This window comes from Citrus sinensis, chromosome 6 (assembly GCF_022201045.2).
Source record: "Citrus sinensis cultivar Valencia sweet orange chromosome 6, DVS_A1.0, whole genome shotgun sequence".
In the NCBI taxonomy this organism is placed as follows: domain Eukaryota; kingdom Viridiplantae; phylum Streptophyta; class Magnoliopsida; order Sapindales; family Rutaceae; genus Citrus; species Citrus sinensis.
Window position 1 is genome coordinate 18,594,931 of NC_068561.1, and position 17,119 is coordinate 18,612,049.

Here is a 17,119-nt window from a genome sequence, read left to right on the forward strand (position 1 = left end):
ATATATCAGTCGTCCACCCTAAGTTGACAAAATGTATCTACTGTCCATTAAACCGTTAGTTGCCGTTTAAATATGATGACGCCAGAGGGACAATCTAGTATTTTCATATGATACAAGTGATAATTTAAATGTATACAAGTGATAATAAGAGAATTTAAGAGTATACAAGTGATAATTTTCCTTTATTTTAATTTAAGTTTCAAGGGTAAAATCTTCCTTTATTTTCAATTGATTCATGCGTGAGTGTTTTGTAACGGAAGACAAGCTTTTGCGCAACATTTTCAGCTCATCTTCTGGCTTCAGCGCAGTTGCTGAAGAAATTTGTAGTGCACTATTACACATTAAATTCCGGTTTCTATACAAATTATAGGATATAACACATAATCATTTTAACTATAACTCATTTAAATAATCTCTCCTCAACAATAGTATGAATTAATTTTACATTAAAGCACTTGAGATATCAGGCTCCCTTTAATTAAGGAAATAAGATATAAATTCTCTCTCTCCAAATCTCTTTATATTCCTTAAGCAACCTTCCATGAGCACTAAAGATAACCTCAAAACATAGTAGTCATTTTTCACAACTTCAAAGTGCAGTTACAACTATGAAAAATCGAAAGAGTTTTGTGCACAATGACATACAGACAGACATAAATGTCGAAGTAAATTGACCTATTCCTCTGATTTACTGTAATTCATAAGGAATAAAACCCAAACCTAAATATCTATTACACACGGTCTAATAAGGCCATAAATCAATTCCACCAGGCTTCTTGACAAGGATCTGATTGTATTCAGGCCTTGAAATCTGCACAGAATTTGTCAAATCAGTAGTAATTCGTAGCTTACACAAATACTGAGAAATCCAAGCAATTCATGTTGTAATCAGAGTCACAAGAGCTATTAAAATGCTCTATAGAAGCTAATGATGACTGGAATTCAAGACGCAAGCAAATCAAACGCTAGAAGCGTACTTCCTAGACTGTGAGAAAACAACATGAAGGAATTAAGAATGGAAGTCAGATTTTGGCCTGCCAGGTTAATACAAACAAAATGGAATTACACCTCCAAATCATTGATAAGAATCATATTGTGCACGTGTGCCATGTTTCTCAGCAATTTAATGCTCTTGGGTTCAAACTATAGCTGCTAAAGAGCATAAAACAAACAAGCCAATGAATTGGATGCTCTTCTACATTTCCTAATTACCATGTACAGAGAATAAGTGGATAATTGATGCATTCCAAGAGAATAATGAAGCAAAAATTGTACAGAATGTCTATGCATAGTTTTATGTTATCTGATAATGGAACACATTTTAACTAACAAATAACAATTTTGCATCTCACACAAGATCAGACGCCATTCACAAATATCAAAATTCTTCTCAACCGGCACAAGCAATAAAGTTTACCCATCTTCGAAAAGTTCAAAGTAATTCCTCAATACATCAAGCCCAAGACATTCAAACGATAACTACTACATAATAATCCCAGCGGTATCAACACTTTATGGAGTCAGAATCAAATCACAATCACTTGCAAAAAATTCAGGACAGGATTACAAACACACACTGTAATCTGATTCAATATATGTTACTGTATCTGCTACAATCTTATTCAATAAATGTTTCTGTATTATCTCCCAATGATACACAAGTCAACCGTGTTAATTCTCTTTTTTTTTTCAACACATAAGTCACCCATCTCAGTTATCAATACCTTTTACATGAAAATTCTAAATCTGTTTTTTTTTTCCCTTTCTTTACAATATAAAAAAATAAAGAATCGAGAGTGACGTACGAGATCTTTGAAGACAATAAAAGTGATGACGAGGAAGAGAAAGAAGAGTATCTCGAATTCCGCCAATCTTACGAACGCAAACACCGCACTCACCGCTCTGCTAAACGCCGATTCATCCTTGTTTCTAGTCCCCGCTCGCTTTTCTCGTCCCATTTTCCGATTCCGGTCAAGAAGAATTTTCCAAAGCTGCTTGCTTTTTATTTTTCTAACAAAAATTTTCTTGCCTCTTTCATTTCTCGATTCTCATTCATCGTTGTCATTTTTTTCCCTTGGGCCTTCTTAATATTTGGGCTTTTAGTTGGGCCTAATAAGTTAGGTGTTCTTAGAAAACTTATCTAGTGTTTTCAGTATCAGCTAAAAAGATTCAATTGAAGAAGATAGCCGTTAGCGGAGAAATTTGAATCCCACTAAATAAATTAATAAATTAATTATAATATTGCATTTAAGTAACAGTAGAAACAAATCGGGGTTAGTGAGGGACTGAGGGGAAGCAGAATTCAGAACAGAGACAAAACGGCAGCGATTAGTTTCGTTTCGTTTCTCATATAAGCTAACGGCTATTCTTTCTCTCTAACGGACACACGTGCTTTGCCTGGGACCGCTCAAAATTTGAATTCCTCTCTCTCTTTTTCTTATTTGAAATTGACTTCTCGAACAACGTACCCCTCTCTCTATTCTTATCTCTTCGCATTTAACTCGTTAACGCACTCATTCCATATTACACGCTCGCGTTTCAAATTCTTTGTTCTTTTGGCCCGTTCCAAATGGGTAGTTGTTTGAGCAAGAAGAAAGATTCTTCTCCTTCGTCGTCTTCAGTTGCAGATGCTACGGTTCCGGTTCCGGCTCCGGTTAAAGCATCTACGGTGACGGTAGATCCGAGGAAGTGTGATAGCACTCAAACCCAGAAAGAATTACCGAAGCAAGAAACCAAAGAGGAAGTTAGAGAAGAGGAAGGGTTCGTGAAGAAAGAAATATTCGTCATAAAACACAGAAAGAGCCACGACAAACGCGCAGTTAATGAAGAAATTGTTGTAAATGCAGCGGAAACTGTAAAGGAAAAGGACGAAATTGGAAGCAGCTTCAGCAACGGCGCCGTACGGACGTCGAGTTGCACGAAAGAGGAAGTGGATGCGATTCTGATACAATGCGGGAGGCTTAGCAGGAGCAATTCGTCTGGGAAGACGGCGTCGTCAGCTAGAAAGTACTCCGGGTCGAAGAGGAGTTATGACTTTGATCAGAACGAGGGTGGATTTGAGCGCGATGGGGGTGACGACAGCGGTGATACCGTTAAGAAGAAAGGGAGTGATGAGGAGGAGCAAAACCAGAGGCAGCATAGACAGCGGCACCGGCAATCAAGCAGGCAGTCGCCGAATGCACGGAGGCGGACGCCGAGTCGAGAAAGAGATCAGCAAAGGTCGGGGAGTAGAGAGAGAGGCAGCAGTAGTGGCAGCGGGAGACGAGTCAGCAGATCCCCCGGTAGAAGATCGGAGAACAATTCAGCAACTGCAACTGCAAATGCTAGTGCTAATGCTAATAGGCCTGGGAAAATGGTATCGGTGCCTGCCACTGTCGCTGTAGAACCTGCAACGGCGTCGAATTCTAGTGGCGTCAAGAGGATTTCTGTGAAGAGAAACGTTGGTGAGGCGGCTGGAGCTGTGGGTTCGAGGATGGCTGCATCGCCTCGTTCCAAGTCTCCGGCGAGGGTAAATGGTAATAATGTGAAGGAGCAGCAGCATCCTTCGCTTAGCCGCAGCTCTTCGAGGAAGGGTGAGCAGCATTCTCCTTACAGAAGAAACCCTTCGAGTGAAATCGACCACCCCAACTCTACAAGGAAAGCCGAGCATTCTCCTTATAGAAGAAACCCTTTGAGTGAAATTGATCCCAACTCCCTCCAGTACCCGCAATCAGCTTGCAACAACAAGGCTTCGAATGTTATTACCAACAGAGTTCGTAACAAAAGCAGAGATTTTGAGGGAGAAGGTGTTTTTGTAAGGGATTCCTCAGCTAACGTTCTGTATCAGGTACTATTATAAACTTTTCTCTCCTTAGAAGTATTAGATATACGCAAGCATAATTTCTTCTCTTACAGGCCAGTAACACTATCTGTACCGGCTACCAAGTTAAAGTTTCCTTATTATGAATTTGTTAGCTAACAACTTATTACTGCTGAAATGTGTACATAGTTTTAAATATGGGATTCACCATTTTTCGTTGATATTAACTTACCTCATGGATATTTATGACTTATGTAGGCTCCAATTCACAAGCCAAATGCCGAAAATATTGCTCAGGGAACTAATAATCACAAATCCAGTTGCAGAGGTACCACCCTGAACAACAAGGTTACAGGTGCAAATATCACAGAAAAGGAGCAACGACAGATTCTGGAAGAAGATAAAGCTCAGCTGCCGATGACAGCCAATGCAGCAGTGGTAACTGAAAGCCAAAAACCTCAAACTTTAACAAGAACCAGGTCGTCTAGGCGATCCAGAGACCTCGATCTCGACCTGAATCCCGAAACTTTGCTGAATCCTACACCATCATACACTGCGTTACTGCTTGAAGACATCCAGAACTTTCATCAGAAAAGCACTCCTTCGGTTTCACTCCCAGCTTGTGTCACAAAAGCCTGCTCCATCCTCGAAGCAGTTGCTGACCTCAACTCCACCACAAGCTCCAATCTGTCATGTGCATTTTCTGAGGACAGGAAACCCCCATCAGCTGATCAGTCTAACAACAAAAATGCATACAACTTTTCTGCTGGGGTTAATCTTGTTGGGAAGAAAATGACAGAGGCTAAAGACCCTTTTGTCGAATCTGAGGTTCTTGCAGATGATGACCTGATGGAGCCAAGCTTTCATAGGTATGTGACTGTGAGGAGAGGCGGCAGTGAATTAGGAGGAGTAGATATGGATGGGCAAGAATCATCAGGCAGTAACAGCTTTGTGGGCTGCACTACTCAACAGAACTGGACATCTTCATCTTCGTGGGAACCCAATTCAGCCGATTCAACAGATCGTTGGACATCAAGATCAAACATGAAAGAGGAGGATCAGAGTCCACTAGGTTTCCAGAGACAAGCCATGTCTGAAGCTGCAGGCTGTGAAGCAACTAAGAACAGGAAGGGATTTAGTGGGAAAAGAAGAGACACTGATTACCAGCAGAATGGAAATTGGCGTGGCAGAGTTGCTGTTGCTACAGCTGCAGCTTCATCGTAGCGTGTTGATTTTCACTTCCGTAGTTTTTTTAGTTGTAGACATTGATGTTTTCATGGTTGCAAACTTGCAACCAGTTTTTTTTTTTCTATTTTTTTTTTCAAGAAATTAACCACTTCCTTATCTTACTTGAACGATCTTCGTTCAATCAAAAAAATATTTGTTCTTCCATTTGAATTTGTTTGCTTCCTATCTTGTACTGTTCACAATCTTTATGGATGCAGACATGTAATCACATGGATGCCTTTGTGTTTATGTTTTAACTGCTTGTAACGAGTTGCTGCTGTTGATTCAAATTTACTGAAGATTTCTTCTAGCAGTTCACTGTGGTGTATATTGTAATTGTGGGATGCACTGTACAAGCTCCAGCATTTTAAAATTACAACCTATGCCCGTACAAGGTAGTAATGAAATCCATATTTGCCAAATCAAGAGCAGGGAATAAACAAATGGTATCCGGCCATTTCTATATTCTTCATAGACCTGCTATGTATATCCTGCCATTGCTAAATCAGAGGACATACCAAAAGTTATTTTCGACGTCTACAATGATACAAGCCTTGAGAGAATAGCTTTATCAGTTCGAACCTTCAATTAGCTGTGAGAATGATCCCAAGTCCCAGCTGATCCAACTCATACTTCTTGAGATACAACAATGAAGTCATACCCAGGCTGCAATGCTTTTTGGCTTCTATTACTCCTTTAACTAGTAACTATCGTTACATATATATGCCTGCTGTTAGTATGAGTAGCTTTCCAGTTCAGAGACGTTGACCGCATGAATCATATGCTTCACTTAACACTGCCCCGAAAGTTAACCAAGTAATATTGACCACAGTAACAGCAGCCCCAACCAGTTGCACAGATGAGAATGTCCACAGAGATAAAGAAACCTGTGGTGTACCCCCCAAAAAAAAAAAAATCAATTAAAAACACTCTAGAACCCAAACCTGTGGTAGAACTATTAAAACAGCAACCTATTCATCAGTAACTAATCACAGAAGTTCTCCAACTATTTTCTGGTTTTAGAACTCTTTTTTGAATAATACTCTAGACAGTAATACTGGATTTTTATTTACTCCAGATGTTCTGGTTGGATGACCTTACCCAAAAATTGAAGCAAACATCGGTGTTAGAAAGGTGAGAGAACTTATTTTTGTCAAGCTACCTGAAACATATAAGTAATTCAAATCAAAATTTTGAATCAATTTAGTAGGTTATTAATTCACGAGAAGAGGAAGAAAGATATCGTGATCAGCATTGAGTTTTGAGTTGTGGTCAGTGAAGATCACAGGTGGGGTAAGGCTGATGGATGCGGGAGCACCGTTACAATTGTGATAATTTTACTTACTGTACCACTCTCGCCATTAACTTGATACAACTCCTTTATTTATTTATAAATATCTATTCTGTCCACAATTATGGGTAAAATTTTATATTTTTATCCTGTTAAACAAATTATTTTTACTCTCTTTTCCTCTCCTTTACCTCCCCTTTTGGAAAAAAGTTACCTAGGACTTCCGATTGTACTCTATCAAGTAATATCGATAGTACTCCATCACATAAAAAGGTAGTTGATATTAAATTTAGTAGATCTTATAATAAAATTAACTATAAATTATATTTTTTAATTTACTATTCTGTTACATGATAGAGTATTATTAGACAACGTTATCATCTCAGTATATTGTCTCATAAGTACTTCTCCCTCCTTTCTTCCCTATTTGTCTCACCATTTTTGCATCTTCAACCAACCAAAATTCCAAACATCAAATTTAATCCCAAACAAAAGTTTAATTATGTGCTTTTCCGTATGAACCACCATTACAATAATGAAACCAATAATTTCAACAAAATACATTTAAACATATCAATTTAATAAAAAGTTTGGTGTTTAAACCATACACATATTGAATGAGATGATATGTTTAATTGTATTAGATGAATTTTATTAATTGAACGACTTCGAAATATATTAGAGTTTATTGATCAAGCATGTTCAAGAAGATGGAAATGCTTTGAATATAAAGAGTTTGATTGTAAATGTGAATTATGTCGAATGGTGAGGATTTTTAGGTGTTATTAAAGGTTTGAGATGCAATTATAATACTATTGATATTAATCTCTGAAAATTTAAGTGAGTGATTTTCAAAAAACTTCATTCTACTTGACACGAGTTTAATCCTAAAAATAGATAAAATTTAAAAAAAAATGATACCGACCTACTCCTCTACTTTTTTAAAATAATATTATTAATATTCTCTAATGAATCAATCATTATTTCTATTGGGACATAACCAAAATTACTAGTTTAAATTATTCCCATTTTCAGGAAGAAATTGAGTTCCTGGTACTTGAATTGACAATTACGTCTAAATTTAGCAGTGCATTGGAAGATTTGCTTGAGATCAAATGGGTGGGCATTCAATTCAGGTTGACCCGAACTTCAACCCAAATCAAACCGAGCTTAAATTTTTATTCGATTTTATGTTCGATTCGGATTATCAACTTATAAAACCGATCTGTTTTACAATTTCCAAAACCGTGCGGTTTATTTTTTGGGGGCCCGGGGGGATGTTAAAGCTTACAAAATATATATATATTAAAAAAAAACCCAAAACTAAAAGCCCAAACCCGATCGAAACGAAAGCCTAACAAAATCAAAACAAACCCTGAAGCAGAAAGCCTGGAACTATCTTGCGGTTTCTCCTCTCTGCCCACTGAAGACAGAAGGTGCCGGTGCCGGCTGCCGCTAAAAATACCCACGCCACGACACAGCTGCGCCACGTTCTAGCCGCTGATAGCCTCACGCGTCACCACGACAGGCACGAGCCGCCGACAGCCTCTGAGCCTCAGCCCAAAACAGTCGCAGTTCTGCCGACGGCCTCACCACACGTCAGCCTCATCTCTCCTCTCTCAAATCAGCGTCAGTCCACAACAACCGTACCACAGCAGCCTCAATCGACTACAGAAACCCACGACCGCAGCTCACGGCAGCAGGCCAGCAGCCCACGAGTCCACGACAACAACCTCAGCGAACCAGCCTCAGCAAAAAAAGGTAAATTAATGGAATTTGTTGCTGCTGATTTGTTCGTTTGTGATTGAATTTGAAGCTTCTGGTTTGTTCATTTTGATGAATGTGAACAACTTAAATATTAACTATAGATTAATTTTGTTGAATGGTTAGCCGTCTTTAGAATGGATTGTGTACAAAATTTTTTACTCGCTGTTGAATGGTGATAGTATATTAGGATAGATTAATTTTGCTGTTTTACCTTGTTCATTGTTTACAATAGTTGCTGTAACTCGAATTAGTAATTCAGTCCGAATTTGCAACCTGAACCATATTGCAACCTGAATTAACAACCTGAACCAAATTGGATTTGAAATCGGTCCAAACTGAACCAAAGTAAATTTTCAGCTCGTTTGGGTTAAATTCTTAAACCGAACAGGTTTCAAACCAAACTGAAATCGAAAAAACTGAACCGAAAACCAAATTGCCCACCAATTTTAGTCTTTTCATTAATTTTTATAAAAGTTAAAACACTCGTAGAAAATGACGTGTTGTTTTGTTTAAAGTGTAAACCCTCATCGGTCATGTAAAGTGCAATAAACCAAAGCATAAACCCTGCTATCAAAAATTGTGCAGCGCAGAGGGTATCCAGGAAAAGAAAAGATGGTGGTGAGGATTCGATTGGCGAGATTCGGATGTAAGAACAAACCTTTCTATCGGGTGATGGCTGCTGATAGCCGATCACCCAGAGATGGTAAGCATCTTGAAGTCTTGGGCTATTACAATCCCTTGCCAGGTATCTCATTTCCCCTTTCAATTTACTTTTTAGATCAATGAATTTTTTTTCTTGCAATATTCTGATTCTATTCTAATGTTTATCCTTTTAGGTCAAGACAGCGGCAAAAGAATGGGTCTGAATTTTGATAGAGTGAAGTAAGCCAATTCCTTTTTCTCTTTTAAATATATTGACTTTGGTATTCCACTCTATCGTGAAAGTATTTTTGTTGCATTTGAATACTCAGATTTGATGGTCAGTTATTAACTGGACTGCGGAATGAATATGTTCTGCAGCTGATTGCAATTTTTATTTTTTTCTGTTCTATATTTCCTTTGCTTCCATGTTCTCAACTGAAAGTATGAACTGTTTGAGAGGCACATTATGGTTATGTGATGTTAGAGGCAAGGGCTATATAGAATAATTTTCCAAACTAAAAGATAAGAAAATACACACTACAATGCAATGTATTTTATATTATAGTTTATTGAAATTTGTGTTTTTTTGTCTTTTAGCTTAATATAGTTAAAGTCATGGATTCTTGACTAGGACCTATATATTTAAAACAAAAGAAAAAGGGAAAAAGAAAAAAAAAACTTGAAGTGAAACTGTAGCTTAAAAATTTGTGGTGTGCTAAAAGCAAATGTATGGCTCATTTTGTCATCCACAGTTGATACAGTGGTTGGTTGATCTTCCTTGTGCAAAACCTTTAATTTTGATCCTTAAACAAATGAGAATCAGTGGCTTACCCTAGCCCGATTGAAGCCCACATGAATCCCCTTGAAGAGGCTTTCCTGTCATCAAGGAACCAATATTTTTGACATGGTTTGGCCTTGATACTGATTTGAACTCTCCCATTTGAACTATCAGCATCTGTGAAAGCTGAAATTGGATCAGCCATATGCCTTCTTAGAAAATTACTATGGCCTGCTTTTGGTTGTTCATATCTATGATCATATGCAGTAATTTCAATGTTGACAGTGAAAAATATTCATTGAAAGCTTGTTTCTATTTAATGGTAGAATTATGGCAAAGACATCAACTGGTAAGGTTACTATGGTCTGTTGAACTGAAGTCTGAAGCTCTTAATTACATTATCTATACGGGTGATAAGTCTGGTTAATTGGAATTATTTCATTTTAGGTGGTCAAATGATCCTCAGTGAATTTCTTTTCTCTTTTTTTTTCCTCTCCCTTTTATATATCTGTGTAAGGTTGATTATACAAGAATTTTAATGCCATCCCCAAGTTTGCGTTGTGAGAATTGTAAGCTTAGCACTCGCAGGAAATGATATACTTTTCTCTTTTGCGCTAGCTTTCTGATAACTCCAATGCCTATCATACCTAAGTAATATAAATAACTTATAAATAACTGCATAAAACATATCACTGCTCTATCTCTGTCCAATTTGGTTTTTCGTTAATCTTTTCGCAGGTATTGGCTATCAGTTGGTGCTCAACCATCGGACCCTGTCCAGCGCATTCTTTTCAGGGCAGGGTTACTACCCCCACCTCCTATGGTGGCAATGGGACGCAAAGGTGGACCACGTGATACACGTCCGGTCGATCCTATGACAGGACGTGTTTTGGAGAAGCCAACCAATGCTAAGCAAATAAAAGCTGATGGTATGGAAGGAGAGGCTGCCCCTTGAAATGTTTTAACCACTGCCTTATTTTGCAATCAAAAAATAGTTGTTCTTCCATTGGAATTTGTTTGTTTCCTGTCTGCTACTGTTCACCTTGTTGATTTATTAGTGATTACTCGCATGTTTTATGGATGCAGACATATGTAGTCACATGAACGGTCTTGATCTGGTTTTTGTGTTTATGCACTGTACAAGCTCCAGCATTTTAAAATTACAACATATGCCCGTACAAGGTAGTAATGAAATCCATATTTGCCAAATCAAGAGCAAGGAATACATACAAATGGTATCCGGCCATTTCTAAATTCATCATAGACCTGCTATGTATATCCCACCATTGCTAAATCAGAGGACATACCGAAAGTTATTTTCAACGTATACCATGATACAGCCTTAAGAGAATAGCTTCATCAGTTCGAACCTTCAATTAGCTGTAAGAATGATCCCAAGTCCCAACTGATCCAACTAATACTTCTTGAGATACAAACATGAAGTCATACCCACACTCCAACGCTTTTTTGGCTTCTATTGCTTCTTTAACTAGTAACTATCTTTAAATATGCATGCCTGCTGTTAGTATATGTAGCTTTCCAGTATAGAGGTGTTGCCTTGAGACTGCCGATACAGTCTCCCAGTAAGCCTCCTTTTCATCTTTGTTCACATGTTAGCCTCCATGTTGACGCATAAACCATATGCTTCACTAAACACTGCCCCGAAAGTTGACCAAGTATATAGCAACCACAGTAACAGCAGCCCCCACCAGTTGCAGAGGTGAGAATGTCTCACCGAGATAGAGAAACCTGTGGTGTACCAAGGAAAAAAAAAAATCAATCAAAAACACTCTAGAAGCCAAATTACGCAACACCAAAGAACTCATACATATGTACATATATATAAACAAGAATGGTAGAACTATTAAAACAGCGACCTATTCATCAGTAACTAATCATAGAAGTTCTTCAACTATTTTCTGGTTTTAGAACTCTTTCTTGAACAATACTCCAGACAGTAATACTGGATTTTCATTTACTCCATATGTTCTGGTTGGATGACCTTACCCAAAAATTGAAGCAAACATTGGTGTTAGAAAGGTGAGAGAACTTAGTTTTGTCAAGCTACCTGAAACATATAAGTAATTCAAATCAAAACTTTGAATCACTTTAGTAGGTTATAGCAGAATTAGCTCACAAGGAAAAAGGATATTGTAATTGGCATTGAGTAGCATAATTGATTACTTACCTTTAGTAGCGCTGTAGAAGTATACACCATAGCTTATGGCACTTCCAAATATGGAGGTATAAAGTAGTGCCAATATATCACTTGATGTAAGCTCCTTAACACTCTCACTGTAGACAGGATCATGATTGAGGACAGAGATTACCACGAGAGGAAGACCACCGATTACCATGTGCTGCATAAATGTGAATGTTAGTTCCACTTCCACGCCTCCACACATACTCTCAGAGTTAAAAGGGCACAAGGACTTTGAATGTTTGACATCATTATATATTATGTCTACAATCATGGATAACAGCTGCTATAAAGAAATCACCAATTGAACGTCTATGAGAAATCACTGTTTAGAACAGGAACAATACCCATCCAGTTGCCATAACAGGATCAGAGTACTTGGAAACCCAGCGGACCATTACCGTACCGACTGCCATGCTCTGAGCTGCAAGGAGCATCCACCACTCCCCACTTCCCCATAATGAAGAATTACTCTCATCAAATGCAGGTGCCTGCAAGAGATTAATTCCATCATATACTTTAAATGAATACAAATTTAACGGAACATTTTTCTGAACATAGGCATAAAATAAATCTATGACTTCTTTTCAGGGAATACGTCATTAGGATCCTCTTTTCAATATGGAGGAAAGTTTCTTATTACAATGACGGCTGATGGGTGACAATTCACAATTCATTACAAAATTTCTTAAATAACTTAGCTGACCAACAGACCAGTCACCAGCACATTGAACTCACACACACTCTCTTTAGGCAGCTTAAAGCTTTAAAAGTGTTGCCTTTACTTGAAAATAAACCAAAGAACAAGCTTTGAAATATAATAAGAATTGATAACAAAGCTCCAAGGACACCTGTTATACAAAGCGCATGCTGCACAAAATGCATAGTTTCAGCCATCAATTTAGTGCAATTATGCATGTATATATGGTGTTTTCAGTGATCACAGTAATATGAACTGCCAAAATTAATAATAATAATAATAATAATAAAATTGAAAGCAGCAACATTGTAAAGATTAAAACTAGAATCGCAACTCTAGGAATCTAGAGCCCACCTCAAGCAACAAAAGTCCTATAACACCAAGAACAAGGCCACCAGCTCCAACTAACCCAATGGACTCCCCAAACAACAAAGCCGCAAGCACAGCTACTGACAATGGTTGTGAGTCAATTATCACCTATGAAGGTAATAGAAAACAAAATTTTAGCTTGAACAAAAGAAAAGGTAAATTTCCTGGACTTGAAGGTACCAAATTCAATAAAATCTTGCAGTGCAAATAAAATTTTTCAATAATATTAGAGATACTTACACTACCCAAACCTGCAGAAGTTCTCTGCAAACCCTGAGCAAGAAAACCCTGTTCCATCGCCATTACCCACATAATTAACAAACTATTACACATAGAAACATACATAAACTGAAAACAAGAGAATTGGTAATGTATAAGACTAAGACCTGAAAGCATGAAGCATCAACAAGAGCAAAGAGAAAGATGGAAACCCAAGCATTGAATCCAGAGGGAAGCTTTCGACCTTGAGAGCTAGCAAAAGTTATTAACAACAAACCAGCAGGAATCAAACGAAATGCAGCCACAAAGAAAGTGCCAGCCTTAGGCAAAACCTCCTTCATTGCCACCATTGCGGTTCCCCAAAAGAAGAATGGCGACACCAACACTGCCCATTCCAAAAGCATCCCCAGCTCCATCACTTGGCCATCTTGTTCTACTTGCTCTTGTTCTATTTCCTCTTTATCAGTTGGGGAGATCAGACACTCGACGTCTGTGCCTGTTTCCACACAATCAACGGTGGATGAAGATTCCATGTTTTTCTTGTTAGTTGTTGTACAATTTGTGACAATAATGCATCTTTTCTTGAATGAATTAATAGTAATATAAGGAGAAAAAAGTGAAGGCGGTGCATGCGCAACATGGTTGCTGCTAAGCTTTTTGTTTGAATAGGATGATAAAGATGATCGAAGCAAAAAAGAAGAGTTAAAGGTGGAAGAAGCAGAAGCAGAGGACCACCAAGCCATCTTTACAGTCCTGGTGCGCTTAGCTTCGCGGAACAGTGATGACGCAGAGCAAAGAGCTTGAGTTTTGAGTTGTGGTCAGTGAAGATCGCACGTGGAGTAAAGCTGATGCACGCGTAACTGCGTAAGCACCGTTACTATTGTGGTAATTTTACTTGTTTTACCCTTATATTTTTGTTATATACCGGAAATGGCAAGTTTGCAACATTTACGGATTTACCTCAGTGTAGCATTCTAGCCATTAATTTCAAACAACCCCTTTATTTATTTATAAATATCTATTGTGTCCGAAATTATGGGTACAATTTTATTTTTCATCCTAGCAGAAAATTATTTTTACTCTCTTTTGAACTTACTTGGGACTTGCGATAATACCCCACGTAAGAGATTAGGACGTTGGACAGTACTCTATCACGTAATAGAGTAGAAGATATTAAATTTAGTAGGTTTTATAATAGGATTCGTTATAAATTTTATCTTTTAATTTAATGGTAATTTTTAAAAATCTCCCTTGAGGTTTGAGGCTGTTGCAAGTAGATGGTGAAAATTATTTTATTTGTAAAAGACCCCTTACTGTTAGTTAAAATTTTCATTGACTAACTGTTGACTTTAAAAAGACAATATTACCCCCAATAATAGTTTACGTCAGTTAAAATTATTTTAAAATCTTAAAAAAAATAAAATTACAAACTTAAAAAAAATATATTTTTATATCAAATAATTAAGATTTGTAATTTTATTACAAACTTTAAAAAATTACATTTTTATATCAAATAATTAAGATTTGTAATTTTATTACAAACTTTAAAAAAATTATTTTAAGATTTGTAATTTTATTTTTTTAAGATTTTAAGGAAATATCAATAACTTGATCATGGTGAAAATAATTATTTTAATTACTTATGAAATTATAAATATTTAGAATTGTAAATATTGGGGGTAATATTATCTTTTCAAAGTCAATAGTTAGTCAATAAAAATTTTAACTAACGGTAGGGGGCCTTTTACAAATAAAATAATTTTCACCATCTACTTGCAACAGCCTCAAAACTCAGGGAAGATTTTTAAAAATTACCCTTTAATTTAATATTCTGTCACATGACAGAGTATCATTGGACAAGTCCACCATCTCAATATATTATCTCACACAATTATTTCTCCTTCGTTTCTTCCCTATTTGTCTCACCATGTTTGCATCTTCAACCATACAAAATTCCAAACATCAAACTGAATTCCAAAACAAAAGTTCAATCATGTGTGGTCTACTGAATGAACCGTTATCACGGTAATAAAAAATCAATAAATTTAATGAAATACATTTAAACACATGATTGAATGAGATAATATGCATTAAAAAAAACACATCAATTAATGAGAAGTTTGATGTTTAAACCCTATACATATTGAATGATATAATATGTTTAATTGCATTAGATGAATTTTATTAATTGAACAACTTAAAAATATATTAAAGTTATTGATCAAGCATGTCCAAGAAGATGATGGATAATGATAAAATAAAAAAATATTATTAATAATTTCCCAATGGATCAATCATTATTTCTATCGGGGCATAACCCAAATTACCACTGAAAATTATTCCCATTTGCAGGAAGAAATTGAGGTAGCGTTTACTTTTTGGATTGGATTGGGAATCCTGAGGAGTGGGAATCCTAGGATTGGGAGTGTAGAGTGGGAGTGGGAGTAGGTTGTTTACTTACACTGGAATGGAAGCATGGATTAGAGATCAGAATCCAATTTATGTGTTTACTTTGTCTTGGATTGGGAGTAAATAGTTTCAAATTATAATTTTATCCTTATTTAAAGAATTATAGTTTTTAATTACAAAACTAATAAAAAATATATATTTAATGAATAATATTTATTTTATTATATTTGTAAATTTATTATAATTATTAATATTCTTAGTTATGAACAATAAATTATTAATTTTAATACAAAATGAAACCTTATTTTATTTTATTTTATTTTATATAATTATATTAAATTTATTATTATATAAAATAATAATATAATATTATTTAGTACAAAATTAATATTTTCTTAGAATAAACTATTTATTATTATTAATATTAAATAAATATAGTACTATTATTTTTAAAATAAATATAATAATATTATATTTATTAATTCTCTATTAATATAATAATATTATTTTAAAATAATTTTAACTTAGAATCAATGTAAATTATTATTCAAATAAATATAATAATATTATTCAAATAAATATAATAATATTTATTTTATTTTATTAATTATAAAATATTAAATTAAATAAAATAAAAAAAATAAAAGGGTAAAAAAGGGAGAGGTGGGAGTGGGAATCCACTCCCACCTCCCCCAATGGGAGTCCCACTCCCACTCCCCACTCCGAAAATAAGTGGGGCCCACGGAGTGGGATTCCCACTCCCTTCCTATTTAGAGGAAGTAAACGCTGGAGTGGGAGGAATCCACACTCCTCACTCCCACTCCAGTAAGTAAATTGGGACTCGAATTGACAATTAATGAGTTGCAGGACCCAAAGTCATAATGAAGGATTGACATAGAACCCCAGTGGCGACTCACATAAATGGCAACGGAGCTTTGCAATGCCAACGAAAATAATAAAATAATGAATTATTTAGGGTTTAGTCTCCAACAATTATTTTGTTTTTCACGTAACGTAAAATCCTAACGTTGCTTGCATGACTTGCTTACTTTACCTTCATCAGTCACTATTGCTTGCGTCTAAATTTAATTGTGCATTGGGAAGATTTGCTTGAGATTAATTACTATTCAAAACCAAGGTCCGTTTTTCAAGTCTCTCAGATCTGTTAACGCGTTTGATAAATTAGTTGGCTTACTTTTCAGTATTAACCAGCACCACGAAGTCAAAATTGCTTTAAAAATAAAATCATCATAAATTGTTTTGGCATCTCTTTTCCGAAAGAAAAATATGACACACACCAACTTGATATTCAAATGATTTAATTTCTTGGGAATTTGGATGCAACGAATAAGGAAGTTATCTACCTCTCTCTGTCAACTAAAACGGATTCAGTCCCTTCACGCTATATATTTATTTCTAAATATAGAATTTTATTTCGCATTTTTTTACACTCGACATTAATAATTTTATATTTCATATATGATTCATATTATTCTATCTTATTTTGTTTTTATACGTTATCTACTCGTTGTGATTATTCTTATTGAATTTGTAAAACAAAAAATTAAATAGATAAATTATGAAACAGTGATGACAGGCATGAGATCAGTAATCGTCACTTACCCTTGAGCTTAGTCAAAAACAGTAGGTACGTAGCTTCATAAATTGACAATTTACTTTGCAATTGCATGACTCAGTCATTTTGCTTTGATTATTTC

General features: G+C 35.9%; 4 protein-coding genes across 9 annotated transcripts; 2 read left to right on the forward strand and 2 right to left on the reverse strand.

The window, feature by feature from the left end:
* Positions 1-555: 555 nt before the first annotated feature.
* LOC102612073 (uncharacterized) lies at positions 556-2,033 on the reverse strand. Its single transcript, XM_006481257.4, has 2 exons — positions 1,806-2,033; positions 556-811 (listed from the first exon to the last, which is right to left on the reverse strand). The coding sequence occupies exons 1-2, from the start codon at positions 1,956-1,958 to the stop codon at positions 743-745; spliced, it is 222 nt and encodes a 73-aa protein (XP_006481320.1). The 5' UTR covers positions 1,959-2,033; the 3' UTR covers positions 556-742.
* A 440-nt stretch (positions 2,034-2,473) lies between these two features.
* Positions 2,474-5,273, forward strand: LOC102612375 (uncharacterized protein At1g65710). Its single transcript, XM_006481258.4, has 2 exons — positions 2,474-3,826; positions 4,058-5,273. Exons 1-2 carry the CDS (start codon positions 2,570-2,572, stop codon positions 5,021-5,023), a joined length of 2,223 nt encoding a protein of 740 aa, XP_006481321.1. The 5' UTR covers positions 2,474-2,569; the 3' UTR covers positions 5,024-5,273.
* A 102-nt stretch (positions 5,274-5,375) lies between these two features.
* LOC102612983 (WAT1-related protein At3g02690, chloroplastic) lies at positions 5,376-13,827 on the reverse strand. 4 transcript variants are annotated; one of them, XR_008055666.1, is made up of 7 exons: positions 13,160-13,825; positions 13,014-13,061; positions 12,759-12,881; positions 12,052-12,195; positions 11,693-11,864; positions 5,998-6,188; positions 5,376-5,913 (listed from the first exon to the last, which is right to left on the reverse strand). XR_008055666.1 is itself a non-coding variant. In XM_052443174.1 (7 exons), exons 1-7 carry the CDS (start codon positions 13,733-13,735, stop codon positions 5,835-5,837), a joined length of 1,203 nt encoding a protein of 400 aa, XP_052299134.1. In that variant the 5' UTR covers positions 13,736-13,827; the 3' UTR covers positions 5,376-5,834. The 4 variants fall into 4 exon arrangements, 3 of the variants coding, with proteins under 3 accessions (XP_052299134.1, XP_006481322.1, XP_024955590.1); XM_052443174.1 differs by having other exon boundaries at positions 6,128-6,188; positions 13,160-13,827; XM_006481259.4 differs by lacking the exons at positions 5,376-5,913; positions 5,998-6,188 and adding exons at positions 10,688-11,253; positions 11,512-11,572 and having other exon boundaries at positions 13,160-13,822.
* On the forward strand, positions 7,653-10,585 carry LOC102613287 (30S ribosomal protein S16-2, chloroplastic/mitochondrial). Of its 3 annotated transcripts, none has more exons than XM_006481260.4 (4): positions 7,653-8,078; positions 8,670-8,829; positions 8,921-8,966; positions 10,243-10,585. In XM_006481260.4, exons 2-4 carry the CDS (start codon positions 8,697-8,699, stop codon positions 10,457-10,459), a joined length of 396 nt encoding a protein of 131 aa, XP_006481323.1. In that variant the 5' UTR covers positions 7,653-8,078; positions 8,670-8,696; the 3' UTR covers positions 10,460-10,585. The 3 variants fall into 3 exon arrangements, with proteins under 3 accessions (XP_006481323.1, XP_006481324.1, XP_052299135.1); XM_006481261.4 differs by having other exon boundaries at positions 7,655-8,078; positions 8,675-8,829; XM_052443175.1 differs by lacking the exon at positions 7,653-8,078 and having other exon boundaries at positions 8,665-8,829.
* Positions 13,828-17,119: the final 3,292 nt, after the last annotated feature.